Raw genomic sequence first — 14,199 nt, forward strand, 5'->3', positions numbered from 1 at the left:
ATATAGCACCTTACTTGGATGTTTTTTTTTTCTATTTTGTACCTATTAAATTATATCTAATTGTTTTAGTTTAAAACGTTTCAATTTCGCGGGCCTATTAGGTTAGAGCATAGCAAAACGGATTCGATCCGAGGTCTCCTCTTTGGTAGTACAGTGACTATATTTAATCTAGCCACTATATTTGATAAATTAGCATTGGACTAAATATTTTAATATTAATTAATTAAGCCTTTTAATCTCTTTATTTCATTTTTGCATCTTTGTCTATATTTCGAACAAAAATTTTTAGTATCTGATCTAATAAATCCTTAATTAATGGCCAACGCGTTTTCCAGTGTTTAAATTTCGATACTATGGAACAGAGTAGCTTTCGTTTCATTCTAATTCGCCCAAGTGAACGTACCCTTACATGTTCCTTCCCTCACTGCATTCTGCGACAGAAGACAGAATTGTGATGTTTTAAATGTTGACAAATTGTCATTTTGACATTTCTCAGCTGATAAAGACTTCAAATGTTATTTAATGTCACTTAATAAATAAAATGGAACAAAATGGGACCGCTGAATCAGACAATAATGTTCACACCAAAATAATTATAATTGGTGCTGGAATGGCAGGTTTATCAGCGGCTTATCATTTAACCAAAAATGGGGTATCAGAATTCAAAATATTAGAAGCAAGGGGTCATATAGGTGGTAGAATATTTCAGTTACCAATAGGCAATGAGAAAATTGAACTGGGAGCCAACTGGATCCATGGTGTTTTGGGTAATCCAGTGTATGAACTGGCGATGCAGCATGGTTTAGTTGATATCATGGCATCCCCCAAACCGCACAAAGTTGTAGCAGCTACTGAACAAGGTAAACAAGTACCGTTTACTACCTTACATGAGATATACGAAGCATATCTATGTTTCTTGAAAAGATGTGAAGAGTACTTCATATCACAGTATCTCCCACCTGAAGGAATCGATAGTGTTGGAGAACATATTAAATTAGAGGCTAGTCTGTATTTGGATAAAATTAAAGATTCCCAGGAGAGACATTTACGTGAACTTTTATTTGAGTGTTTGTTAAAGCGTGAGACATGTATTTCTGGGTGCGATGATATGAGCGAAATTGATTTGATGGAAATTGGTAGTTATACCGAGCTACAAGGGGGCAATATAGTTTTACCAAATGGTTATAGTTCCATTTTAGAACCTTTACGAAAGGTTATTCCTAAGGATAATTTATTGTTAAGACACCCAGTTAAACTTATTAAATGGAATTGTAATAAAAAGTCAGGCAAAGATGATTCTGACTCTGACGATTCTGACAGAACGGTTATAGAGTCTCCTTCATCTAGTCGAGAATCGAGTTGTGAGAAATCCTTTAAACATAATGTGGAAGTTGTCTGTGATAATGGCAAGAAATTTATAGGTGAACATGTTATATGTACATTACCCTTAGGTGTTTTAAAGCATAATGCAAATACTATATTTCAACCTTCTTTGCCTGATTATAAATTAGAAGCAATCGATAGGTTGTTATTTGGAACTGTAGATAAGATTTTATTAGAGTACGAAAGACCGTTTTTACACCCAAGTATTACGGAGGTATTATTGTTGTGGGAGCCTGAAACTGAGAAAACGGTCGATATTAGCAAGAATTGGTATAAGAAAATTTATTCTTTTGCAAAGATTACGGAGACTTTGATATTGGGATGGATTTCCGGCAAGGAGGCGGAATACATGGAGACGCTTCCCAACGATATTGTCATCGATACCTGTACCTCTATTTTAAGGAAGTTTTTAAATGACCCGTTTATACCAAAACCAAAGCGCTGTGTTTGGTAAGCTATTTTAAACTAAAACTTTTCTCTATTTTTACCATTTATTCCTTGCCTCGCATTCTTTTACATCGTCCTTGTCATTTCCTACATATTCCTTTTAACTCTCAGCGGTTACCCCTCAGTTTTTTCTACGAAAGAAGTTTTAACTTTGTCATCTACTGTATCGATTTTTAGTACAAGCTGGCATAGTCAACAGTACACCAGAGGATCATACACTGCCATTGCAGTAGGAGCCTCGCAAGTAGATATAGAGTATCTAGCACAACCTTTATATTTAGACGATAACGAGACTAAGGTAAGATTCATCGTTCTGGGTTAGCAACCCAATATATCTTTAATGAAACTTTAATTCTGTTGGTACTACTCTTAAGCTGTGTTCGGATGATGTTGTCGCTTGCCAAATATTTGCCAAGTATAAACAAATGTATCCGAGTAGATGATTATGATTTTTTGCTTCATTCACAAACTCCAAAGACTACACACTAGCAGACAAAGAATCTTGTGAAAAACACATAGGAACGTGTATATTGATACAATCGAAAGAGTCTTCACTTACCAAATATTCGCTGAAAGTATATAAATGACATTCACATTTTCTTTTTAATTAAATGTGCTTAGTATTTAGATGAACAAAGATTAAAAAACATTTTTTTTTCTAATCGTGGAAAATCCTCACTTGTCCTCTTTTAATCAGTATATACAGGGTGAATGAAATTTGTTTCACATTGCAGGAATCTCGAGAACTATTAGATATACTGAAAAGCTTAAATGGACTAACTAAAAAAAACTACTTTGTGATACCTATAACTCTCTTTTTTATAATTTTTTGTTTCTAATATTAAAAATCAGAGAATTGTGGTGAGGTGACATGCTATTCAAGATTTATAGTAGAGATTGTTAGTTAATATTGATTTATTTACAGCCTGTATTGCTATTTGCTGGAGAACATACCCACAGTAACTTCTATTCTACTGTACACGGGGCTTATTTAAGCGGTAGAACCGCTTCACAGATCATTATGAATTCAGAAGCACCCCAGGAAATTGTAGTCGATTGTAAAGATGCCACAGACCTAAGTTCGTGGATCCAAGGCATTTGTTTAGAGTAAACTGCCTTTATACTTTTTATATTATACGTGTACAGTGGACTCGATGGATGTCGATTTTGAACAAAAATGTTGAGAAAATCAGATTTTCAAAACTTAAAATGGTTGAATTTCAGTAACACTATTTCTTAGGAAGTTTAAAATTTTTCATAATTGTAAAATGTTTATAGTAGCCACTTTACTAGGATACTTTGTGGAAAGGTCTTCAATGAAATTATTATGATTTTTAATTTACTGCCAAATATCAACCAATGCTCTACTGGCTTTCTACATCCCATTATAAAGTCCATGATTACAGTAGAATCCCGATTATCTGTGTGCGGATTGTCCGGGGTGCGGATTATCCGTACTATGTCTAGGAATTTGTGGTGACACCTTATTTTGTGTTTTTGTTTAGTAAAGACATAAGTAACATTGTGTGTTGTGGCTAACGCTTCTAATCTGCAGATGTTGCAAATATTCTATTAGCTATTTTAAAGTAAATCGAAATTTTAAACTTGCGTAAAATACATTGGAAAATAAGGAAAAACAAAAAAAGTTAAATACGGACCAAAATAATTGACTTAAAAAAATACTCAAAATAAATGTACCTAAATTACATTTTCTACATGTTTACCTGTATATTGCTCCATTTTTTATGTAAAAAATAAATGTTTTGATTATCCGTGTTTTTCAATTATCCGTGCCGCACTCGGTCTTGTAGATCACGGATAATTGGGGTTCTACTTGTTTTTATGCGTTTGCAAAAACTTTTTTGAGATTTATTAAAAATTTTTAAGAATTATGGTACAAAATAGTGAATTTGTGAATAATTCCAGGTCAAAAAAACGTCATATTTTCTAAAAATTTGAATTCAAAAATTAATTTCAAAGTGCTCGAATCAGGATATCCGAAATCAGTTGTCTTGAGCCAAGTTGCTTTCTCAGTTTTATGTAACGTCTTCATTAAATAAAAAATGAAAGCTTTCAGTATGATCAATTGAAAAAAAAATTTGGAAATTTCGACAATTTTAATTTGAAAATTATGGAGAATTTAAAAAATCGAGAACATTGTCATCCCTGAACTACATTCTTCAGGAGCATCTGATGGTTTGAAGGTCCACTGTATGTGTATATACGTGTATGTTTGACTGGTCAACAAACAGAGTAATAACAGAGTTTCCCGAAATAAGGCAATTATTTGAATTTATATATAAAGAAATAGTCCTGTGCACCTTATTGTGGGATATTCTGTGCTATATTATTATACATATTAATATGTACAAGTTATGTCTGAAATGGAAATAAAAGTTAATTTTCTGCCGTATTAAAAAATATTTAAAAGAACAAAAAATGAACATCAATTTTTTTAAGTAACTACACTTTTTTTATTTATAAAAGTTACTGAGATGTATTAAAACGGTTTTATGTACAGGGTGTGTGGACACAAATGTGGCATAAACTGATTTAAATCAAGTTACCCAGTACAATTTTACACGTTTATCCAATATCAACTTAAAACATTTGGATCTTGAAATTTAGTATTGGAGAGGTTAGTTCTATAATAAATTTTATTGAAAAATTTCTTAAAATAGAAGTCATCAAAAAATTTTTTATTGGTCTGTCATTTTTTGAAGAAGCACACTAAGGATTTTTAATCTAAATCACTTTATTTTCCTCCCCAGGAAGCTTTTTGTGAAATATGTCCAATTCGTTTCCATCACCCTGTACAAATAAGTCGTAGCATTTCAGACATTTCCAAATATTATTCAGTACAAAGATACTTACATGTTTAGATCAGCAAAAAAAGCATCCATTGTTTTAGACAACTATTCTGTCTAGTTTATTGACTTGCATTTGTTTACCTGAATTGAAATGTGTAGTCACATTTTGCAGAAAGTAGTTAGTAAAAGATATAAAATAACGTTAATGGGAAATGTGTGTGTATTTTTATTCGATGGTGATAATGAACTCCTTTTTTTATGTACCTTTATTTTATATATGAATATATCTAGAATATTAAGCAGTCAATGTATGATCATTTTCCATTTTTTTTAAATGAGACAAAATCAATTTTGCATAAAATTGAATTAATGAATTTTGTTTCGTCGGTGTTTCTTTTTGAAATTATTTGACGACGGATTTAAAAATGGAAAAATGAATTAATAACACATTTCTGCAAATTTATTATTTAGATTAACTATTTTGTTTGGTAAATTTATTTGAAGTTTTGTAGGAAAAAGTGTGTATAATAATCAGTTAGTTATACAGCGACAACTGATAAAAACTTGAAATTATTCAATTTTTATAAACATGGGCGTTTTCGATGAAAAAGTTTTCTACGAAATTTGCGAAATAAATTAAACTTAGGGGGTTCCCATTCCGAGGTCTTGAATTTTTTAAAATTCATACTGTAATTTAGGAAAAATGAAAATTTTGTGAAAAATAAAACGAATAATTGTATTTATTAATTGGTTATGAAAAAAATATATACACATATTTTCCAGATATACGTGCAACCTTTTTCGAGATTCTGAACACTTCCTATTTTAATTCCCTTTTTCACAAATTTGATTTCAAATTTTTTCACCACGAAAGTTCTTTTTGTTAACCTAGAATTACTTTTAAAAAAACTACGAGCCACACGCTTATACAATATTTGTATATAATATAAATTAAGTCAAAACACTAATTTTAATCCAGTACTCTTAGTTTTCACTTGCAGAATTCTCTTATCGTGCAGAATGTGACTATAACGCTTTACTTTCTGTATTACCTAAAATGGGTACAGTATTTGTTATCTTTATCGATATAAGGTTAATTTTTTATAAAAATAACGCTTATGCTAGTCATTTTTAAATTGTTTTTAATAAATAAAATCAAATATACATAATTATTATGTTTTAATACATTCCTGGCACCCTGTATAAAAACAGACCGTCATCGTCATAATAACAATCGTTCAACTTGTAAGTGTAACCTTTCTTTCGTAAATTTTTTGGTATTGAAATTTTCTCTGGATAAATTAAGTGGTTGTAATCTTGTTGCTTTTTCTTCATTAAAGTCGTACTTTTACTAGTTTCAAATTTATTAATCATAACATCTTCAAAATTGTTTTGATTTTGTTCCATCGGATTAACCTCCGAAGATTGTTTTAAATTCTTCAACATCAGTTTTTCATCTTCTGGTAAGTCTTTACCCAAATTTAATCTATTTTCAAGCTTATTCTGCAACTCGTGCAAAGTAAGATGTCTCTTTTTTATTCTCTGATTTATACCGTTATTGCTATCGCTCACACTTTTTAAGATCTCAGTGTTTATGTTTACTGTTAACTCTTCATCCGAATTGTGGTGCTTCTTAGCTTTTAGTTTGTTATAACTGGTTATTATATCAGAAAACTCTGTACCTACTCGTTTCGTATTTACGTTAACAACATTTTTAGTCTGAGGAGCTTCAAACGGTTTGAAATGTAATGCTCGATTTGTAAATTTATTTAAATGATTTACTAGCTCCTCGGGCAAATCTTTTATTTGGCCACTTTTGAAGTTCTCCCAATTTTTTTGTACAGTCCTATCGTGATTTGATACTCTAGTTGCATTTAATGTCCACTTGGATTTCACAATTTTCTGAAATACATAAAATGTTGCTTTAAGAAATTTAAAATTCACTATTTTTCCAGTTAGTTGGATATTACAAAAATTGCGAAAAAAAATTAAAAACTAAAGCAACTTGTATCAAGTGGATCGGTTAAATCCTTAACTGAATCTCAAGATTTTTATACAATGTGCCTAAATAGTGCTTTCCAACAAGAAGGTAACAATATAATTCATGCTATTAAAATTTTACCTTAATAACTTCCGGCAATGCTGGAAAACTCTCGGATAACTTTTCAATTGTCCACTCCTCAGGGTCAGTACTGTGTAAATATTTAATTTGGTCCTTATCGTACCAAGTTAAAAAATTTAACTGCTTTTCTTTAAAATATTTCTGTCTAACAATGTGGAACTTTTCTTTCTCAAGACCAGCTTCAATTTCCGATACATGTTCCCGATGTGTCTTGTGTACGTTCATAAAGTCCGTTTCCAAGTCATCGAATTCAATTTCATCTATTTCTGCGTCTAAATTAAGGGCTTTTTTGCGTAAATTTATCCCTGGATCCCTTTTAGGAGCTGAGTAAGATCTCAATAATCTTGTAATATTTACTATATGGCACACCTTAGATAAGAAAGACATCGTAACATATTAATTACCCATAATGAAATTATAAAAATTATATCACAATACTATTAAAATTATCTAATTTTCTACATTTAAAATGATTTAAAATAATTATAGGTTATATTTTCTTCTTCCTCTGAAATGATTTCACATTTCAGTGACATCTAGCATCTAAGGGGCTTTCGTTTTGGTAAAAATAGTACCTAATAGCAACTAATATCAGTTCAGAGTAACTGTAAGTTGCTATTAGCTATTAATAGCTACTATTTTTGCCAAATCGAAAGGCCTTCAAAGGCAAAACCATAAATCTAATTCTAATATAGGAATCATGAGGAAAACCTTCGAGCATATACTACTGGAGGTAGCATGCTATTGCGAAAATTGTGTCTGATTATGTGAGAAAAACAGACAGGATCTCAGTACCTGTTGTCTCACTCTAGCACCCCGCGATTGGTTGAAAATGAATGTTCCAACCAATCGCAGCGTCCTCGAGTGAGACAGCAAGTTTTAAGATATGGTCTGTCTCTCTCGCACACTCAGCCATACTTTTCGCAATGGCATGCTACCTCCAGTAGTATATGCTCGAAGGTGCCCATAGATAACAGAAGACGTGACACATGTTCCTGTTCCCTTTTGTTAAATATGCAACTCGCATAATAACCTTACTTTTTGATTTACGTTTTTGTAAGTTAACGTTATGGAAGGCATGGGCATGGACACGAAAGTTATTAATTCGTTTCTTATTACTAAGTGCTGCAATTAATAAATGTCTATGTACGTAAATATTCACAAATTAAAATGTCGTTTTTCATTAAGGGGAAACAAGTAAATGGAATAAAACGTGTTAAACAGTCGACAGAGAAAAGGAAGAAACCTAAAGTAATCAAAAATGTAAAAAACGATGAAGTTACAAGTAGTGAAGATGAGGGTGCAGCTGAAAATGAAGCAGCAGATCTTTCTTCAGAAGACGAAAATGAAACGGCTCAGGAGAAAAAATTAAGACTAGCGAAAGTGTATTTGGAGGAAATTGAAAAAGAAGAAAAAGCGAGATTAGAAAGCGAGGAGGTGGATCAGAGTTTAATATCTAAAAGGTTAAAAGAAGACTATTTAAAGGAAGCTGGCAAGTTAAGACTAACAGTCGCAGACAAGTTCAAAAATGTCGATACAAATAATATAAAGATTTTAAAATGCAGAGAGCAAACGAACAGCATTACCTGCATGTGTATTACTTCAGATGATAAATATGTGTTTGTAGGAAGTAAAAACGGAGTTGTGATCAAATATTCGATACATGAAAATAAAAAAGTTGGATCTATACCTTTTGTAAAAGACAGTTCTGATGTAGTAGGACATAGTAGTCAAATTCTAAGTGTTGCTGTATCTACAGATAATAAATATCTTACTACTAGTGACGAGTCTAGTGATATCTTCATCTGGGATCTGTCTACGTTAAAATTTATAAAAAAACTAACAGGTCACAAAAAAGGTATTTTTGGACTATGTTTTAAGAAAGATTCCCATACGTTGTATTCTTGTTCGAAGGATCGAAGTGTTAAAGTATGGAATTTAGATGAAATGGCATACGTAGAAACACTTTTCGGACACCAAGGTGTAGTTACTTCTATTGATACATTATATAGGGATCGCGTAGTTACATCTGGCGGTAGAGACTTGAGAATCTGGAAAATAACTGAAGAGACTCAATTAATATTCAATGGACATGTGGGAAATATAGATAACGTTAAATTAATTAATGAAGAAAATTTTATTTCTGGCGGAGATGATGGACAATTATGTGTGTGGAGCATAATGAGGAAAAAACCTTTATGTGTAATACAAAACGCTCATGGTGTCAGTAGTATAAATCAACAACCTAATTGGATAAGTTCTATTGCACCTTTACTTAATACAGATTTAGTGGCGTCTGGTTCAAACGATGGATTCGTGAAACTGTGGAAATTGGAAAATAACTTCAAATTTGCCAGTCCTTTAATGAAAATACCTGTCGAAGGATTTATAAATTCTCTTGGTTTTACTTCAGACGGGTCTAAGCTTATTGTTGCTGTTAGTAAAGAACACAAGCTAGGCAGATGGACTACAATTAAATCTGTTAAAAATTGTATTATGGTTATACCATTTATTAAAGATTGAAATTGGCAAATATATTTATTTTTCAATATACATTGTTGAGAATATTTTTCACATCTGTGTTTTATTTTATGTGATCGATTGTGAAAAAAATAGTGATGTAAAATAGCATGCTATTTAGTTTTGGGTGATATATATCAAAATATATATCATTATATATATCAGATGAATTTTGTTAAAAAAAAAACTATATTCAAATTAGTTTTTTTATATTGCTAATGCCTTGCTGATTAATTTGACACCAAATACATGTCATATATATGAACTTTAAGAAAAGTTATCAAGTGATCTTTATTTTTTTTTTTCATATTTAGATTGGAATTTTATATTTTTTTTATCATACTGACTTCTAATTTTTGTTGCGTGCTACTGACTGTTTATAAGCAAGTACGCTGTTTATTAGCAATTTAGTTTTATCAACCCAGAAATAAAAAATGGGAAATTTCTAGAACAAGAAAATTTAGTCTTTGTATATCACAATGCGTACTTAAAAAAAATTAAAGATAAAAATTGAAATAAAAATTATCAAAAACTTATGATAATAAAGAAACTGCTTTAAAGTAGTACTTAAAAATCTGAAAATTTAGGGGTGTACTATAAATGGGGAGACCTAAGAGCGCACGTAATTTCAACTCACCCCTTCCACCCTAGGGGGTGGGGTGAAGGTTTTTTTAGACGTACCCTATTTATTTTGCGATTTTCGGATTGTACGCGTAAAACTACCCCCAGAAACGCGTTCTTGGGGGTACGTCTAAAAGACCATACCCTTCACCCCCTCTGCACCTACTAAGGTGGAAAGGGCCAGTTGAAATCAGGTTCGCTCTTAGGTCTCCCCACTTATAGTACACCCCTAAAATTTCAGATTTCTATATTTATTTTTGAAGGAGAAAAATGCTCATCGAAAAAACGACAAAATCCATACGAGGGTGGTGGTTTGGTTTTTGTGCGAATTCGGCAAGAACGCGCTTTCGGGGGTAGTTTTACGGATAGAATCCGAAACTCGCAAAATGAGTAGGGAACATCTAAAAAAACCACCAGTCACCCCCTAGGGTGGAAGGGGTGACTTGAAATTACGTGCGCTCTTAGTTCTTCCCATCTATAGTACACCCCTAAAATTTCAGATTTTTATATTCATTTTTGACGGAGATATTCCAGGTACCCAAGAGCTACTACAGTCCAACACAAGCCTACCACACCACAAGTTTTTAGTTTTAAAATGTAAGGTTATGTTTGAAATTCATGAAATGGCGGGAAAATTGATATATATCAGCTATTAACATAAATATAATAGCTGATATGTATCAAAAATTGATATATATCAATTTGTTATATATTTTCACTCACATCACTAGAAAAAAACGTTTGCAAATCGTCGAAAGCTCATTGTAATTTTTTTTTAATTTAACTTGTTGAAATCCTAATTTTGAAAAAAAATGCAATGAAGTGCCCACATACTTCTATCCATCTACTTCTATCTATCCACATACTTCTATCGGATAGAAGTATGTGGAAGTGCCTCAAGGTCAACTTTTATTTTGTTATATACAGTGTCCGAAAATGAATAGGCACACTTTAAGGGAAATCTTTACTTATGGAAATAAATTTACTTTATTAAAAAGGTTTTAGTATTAGTTAAAATGGAATACATTCTTTGCCGCCAATAACTTTCTAAAGAAGCGAGATTGTACTAATGTAACTTGATTTGTATCAATAGAAGTTGGCCTTGGGACAAGCATTTGCCTTTTTCTCAAACACTGTGTGTTCTCATCGATTTAAATAAGAGTAGCATTTATAGGTAAAATAAAATTTTTAGTATAAGATCCACATATACTACTAAAAAACCTAAACTAAAAAAAAGTTATAGAATGTTACCAAGTATACAATCTGTAACTAGGCGACCTCTAACAGATGATCAAAAAGTAACAATACTAACGCATTTAGTATCTTTGAAAACTTACATATGCCAAATTTCAACACAATGTGCTAATCTTTTTGGAAAGATTAGCACATTGAAGACATTTTCTTTGTCACCCTGTATGCCAGAAACAAAATGACAATAGACCCATAGTTTGTTGGAAAAAGTTCTTATTTTTTGATCAGTTCTATTACTTAATCAGAATCAGACGAACATGAACTAGATCCATGAATTCAATTTCGAAGAAAACAGGATTTTGTTTACTATTGACATTTGATTTGATTTTAAATATCGTTTAGGTATACTCATTCTTTTGCAAAATTAAAATAGTAACTGCCTTATAGAAAAAATAAACCACCACAATGTTAAGGTTATAGGTCTGTTCCAACAAGAATCAAGGATTGGTTCCGAACCGTTCGAAATGATTGGCCAGCTAAGTTCTAAATGTTTCTTCACTGAATATATCGCTAGAATTAGTTGGATGCACATTTCGAACGGTTCGGAATCAATTCCTGACTCATGTTGGAACAGACCTTCTAAACATGTAAACGAGTGATAGAGAGATAAACAAGCAGTGTGGGTATTATCTTTCTCTCTCGCTCAGGCATGTGACTGGCTTACGCAGCTCCTTCGGCCCTCTAACAGAAAAGGCATCTCAACCAACCTATCAAACTGATTAGAGCGAGATCCCAAACTATCGCCCTTTATCTCCAGAGCATGTGGTTTTTAACACGCTGTGCTTACTCCATGTGGTGTATGCTCCAAGGTTGTTACTGTTGAATGGAGTAATTATTTGAAAATAGTAATTTCATTGCACCATAAAAAATAACTTCACTTTGAATTATTTTATTGTTTACAATAGGCATACATTTTTAAAAAGGTGTTTTAATGAAATATAATAAATTATTAGCTTAACTTGAAAAGAAAATATTCATGCGTTAAGCGTAGATGCAAATTCTCCAGCTGCCAGCATTTCTTTTACAATGTCCAGTCCTCCTATCAATTCTCCATTAACGTACAGTTGTGGATATGTTGGCCAGTCTGAGTAAGTTTTTAATCCTTGACGAACTTCTTCGTCATTCAGTATATCAAATGTTTCATAAGGGACGCTAAAAATCCATTTAAATTAAAAACATTTTACATATATTATTATTAGTAGTATGCAGGGTGTAGCATGAGAAAGCGCAAAATCTTCAAAGTAACATTTTTCAGGTAATAAGCAAAAAATTTCTAGCGCGGATGTAATTTCAAGGCATGACACTTGCAAACATGGAAATCTGTCAAATAAAGTTAGTATCTTACCCTGTGTTATTTAAAATTTCTATAATTTGTCTACTAAAGCCACAGCGTGGAGTATTCCTATCGCCTTTCATAAATAACATGACTTTTGCTCTATTTATGAGAGATTTCAACCTTTCTTCTAAAGGAATATTCTGTTCCGCAATATCATTTTCAATGGAAGTATATTGCCTTATTTTTTCAGTTATCTTGGAAGCATCGGCTCCATTGATTCTATCGACCTTTTTACCAGACTTAAAAATAATTACTGTCGGTACTGCTTCGATATTATACTTTAGCGATACCTCTGAAAGCTCTTCAGCCGGGCATGAATAAAATTTCACATCGACAAAGTCCTTTTGTGTAGAAAGAACATCTAAGACTTCGTTTACTTGTGTACACTGTTCCGCCCAGTCTGCTTGAAAATGAACAACAGAGAGGTTTTTGTTCCTAGAAAGATATAGTTTAATTTTAAACAAAGGTGAATACAAGTACTTACTGTATGGCAGTTTCGAAGGCCTTCTCGTCTTTTAATAAATTCGGCATAATCTTTTTTCTATTATTTGTGTCCTAACTGAAAGCTATTTATCAGGAAAGTTAAATTTGATATCAGGTTAACACATTAGCCTAGCCACTGATGATAACCTGTTACAAAATTTGTAGGTCGACTACCATAGATTGAAGAAAGGAATATTGTGGATTATTATTGTGCTGTAGATATTTGCATTTGTAGATAAGAGATAACATAAAACTTAATATCTGTAATTCAAAAAGGCTTTTTAAAACGTACAAAATTAACAATAACAGATTTTCTAATAATCGGAACGGAACGGAATCGAAGGTCGGAGGTTAGAGTTAGAACAGAAGCAGCGTTGCCAATTCACCAGTTGATATTAAGTAATGAGGAAATCGCAGTAATCGCACTGATTTCGATCAGTGTCACAGAGTACAATCGGAGCAAGAAAGTGTAAGAATGGTATATATGATTAAAATCTGATCAACTCGATCCCTTTCTGAACGATTTTTAGCCTTCTCCTGTTTACTTTGCGAACACAAGATCTACGATCCCAATAACAGGTTAATCAGATTCCGATCACAGTTTCCCCTATTATTTACGGTTTCTATTTTCCAATTAAATGACATATGGGTACAAAATAAAATATTAATCGAAGAAAAAACCGCACCATTATTTCATGGCTAGAAATTGGCCTCAATGATTTGGGATCGAGGGGATTATCCCTCTTTATCCTGCCTCATCTCGTGTAGGCCTGGACAGCCTTCATAGGTGGGCCCCATCCGTCGTCTACCCCGACCGCAAATGCGGCCGTTGTAGGCGCTTTGTGGGTCCTAATCGAAGAAAAAAACCTATAACTTTTGGGATAACCATTCTTAGAGCAATTTTTATTTATTATTTTACTAATTTTATCAAATTAGTTTGATTTAAAATTACTAAAATCAAATCAAACATTGACGGAAATTTGATAGTCTGACATGGGTCTAATGTTAGAACGTGAACTATATGGAGAAGGAAATGCACGCTTACGTGGGAAACCGCACATCGTGGAGACGGTGGCGCGAGCGAAGACCACCAGGGCTAGGCTCTATCCCTTACTCAAAGGTGGAAACACCCTCAGTTTAAGGAATAAGCGAACGCTTATCAAGGTGGTACTTCAACCGCAGCTAACCTACGCCTCCACGGCGTGGGGTCACGCGGCAAAAAGCCA

The 14,199-nt window shown here is 32.6% G+C and overlaps 4 protein-coding genes across 4 annotated transcripts; 2 read left to right on the top strand and 2 right to left on the bottom strand.

Annotated features, from left to right (window-relative positions):
• Positions 1 to 496: 496 nt before the first annotated feature.
• LOC108906832 (spermine oxidase) lies at positions 497 to 5,024 on the top strand. The gene is made up of 3 exons (XM_018710287.2): positions 497 to 1,833; positions 2,008 to 2,128; positions 2,756 to 5,024. Exons 1-3 carry the CDS (start codon positions 542 to 544, stop codon positions 2,939 to 2,941), a joined length of 1,599 nt encoding a protein of 532 aa, XP_018565803.1. The 5' UTR covers positions 497 to 541; the 3' UTR covers positions 2,942 to 5,024.
• Positions 5,025 to 5,068: 44 nt separating this feature from the next.
• On the bottom strand, positions 5,069 to 7,245 carry LOC108906415. Its single transcript, XM_018709688.1, has 2 exons — positions 6,763 to 7,245; positions 5,069 to 6,542 (listed from the first exon to the last, which is right to left on the bottom strand). The coding sequence occupies exons 1-2, from the start codon at positions 7,147 to 7,149 to the stop codon at positions 5,820 to 5,822; spliced, it is 1,110 nt and encodes a 369-aa protein (XP_018565204.1). The 5' UTR covers positions 7,150 to 7,245; the 3' UTR covers positions 5,069 to 5,819.
• A 530-nt stretch (positions 7,246 to 7,775) lies between these two features.
• LOC108906674 (U3 small nucleolar RNA-interacting protein 2) lies at positions 7,776 to 9,336 on the top strand. Its single transcript, XM_018710035.1, has one exon. The coding sequence runs from the start codon at positions 7,933 to 7,935 to the stop codon at positions 9,283 to 9,285; it is 1,353 nt and encodes a 450-aa protein (XP_018565551.1). The 5' UTR covers positions 7,776 to 7,932; the 3' UTR covers positions 9,286 to 9,336.
• Positions 9,337 to 12,051: 2,715 nt separating this feature from the next.
• Positions 12,052 to 13,331, bottom strand: LOC108907264 (glutaredoxin-3). Its single transcript, XM_018710909.1, has 3 exons — positions 12,975 to 13,331; positions 12,500 to 12,925; positions 12,052 to 12,306 (listed from the first exon to the last, which is right to left on the bottom strand). The coding sequence occupies exons 1-3, from the start codon at positions 13,019 to 13,021 to the stop codon at positions 12,129 to 12,131; spliced, it is 651 nt and encodes a 216-aa protein (XP_018566425.1). The 5' UTR covers positions 13,022 to 13,331; the 3' UTR covers positions 12,052 to 12,128.
• Positions 13,332 to 14,199: the final 868 nt, after the last annotated feature.

This window comes from Anoplophora glabripennis, unplaced genomic scaffold (genome assembly GCF_000390285.2).
Source record: "Anoplophora glabripennis isolate ALB-LARVAE unplaced genomic scaffold, Agla_2.0 scaffold1, whole genome shotgun sequence".
Taxonomy (NCBI): Eukaryota; Metazoa; Arthropoda; class Insecta; order Coleoptera; family Cerambycidae; genus Anoplophora; species Anoplophora glabripennis.

Bases quoted from the DNA above. Each gene is read 5' to 3' on its own strand.
- LOC108907264 (XM_018710909.1), bottom strand. From the start codon at position 13,021: ATGCCGAATTTATTAAAAGACGAGAAGGCCTTCGAAACTGCCATACA. The intron at 12,926-12,974 runs GTAAGTACTTGT...ATATCTTTCTAG, and splicing joins GCCTTCGAAACTGCCATACA to GAACAAAAACCTCTCTGTTG. The intron at 12,307-12,499 runs GTAAGATACTAA...ATGGATTTTTAG, and splicing joins GAAATTTTAAATAACACAGG to CGTCCCTTATGAAACATTTG.
- LOC108906674 (XM_018710035.1), top strand. From the start codon at position 7,933: ATGTCGTTTTTCATTAAGGGGAAACAAGTAAATGGAATAAAACGTGTT.
- LOC108906832 (XM_018710287.2), top strand. From the start codon at position 542: ATGGAACAAAATGGGACCGCTGAATCAGACAATAATGTTCACACCAAA. The intron at 1,834-2,007 runs GTAAGCTATTTT...ATCGATTTTTAG, and splicing joins AAACCAAAGCGCTGTGTTTG to TACAAGCTGGCATAGTCAAC. The intron at 2,129-2,755 runs GTAAGATTCATC...ATTTATTTACAG, and splicing joins TAGACGATAACGAGACTAAG to CCTGTATTGCTATTTGCTGG.
- LOC108906415 (XM_018709688.1), bottom strand. From the start codon at position 7,149: ATGTCTTTCTTATCTAAGGTGTGCCATATAGTAAATATTACAAGATTA. The intron at 6,543-6,762 runs GTAAAATTTTAA...TATGTATTTCAG, and splicing joins CATTGCCGGAAGTTATTAAG to AAAATTGTGAAATCCAAGTG.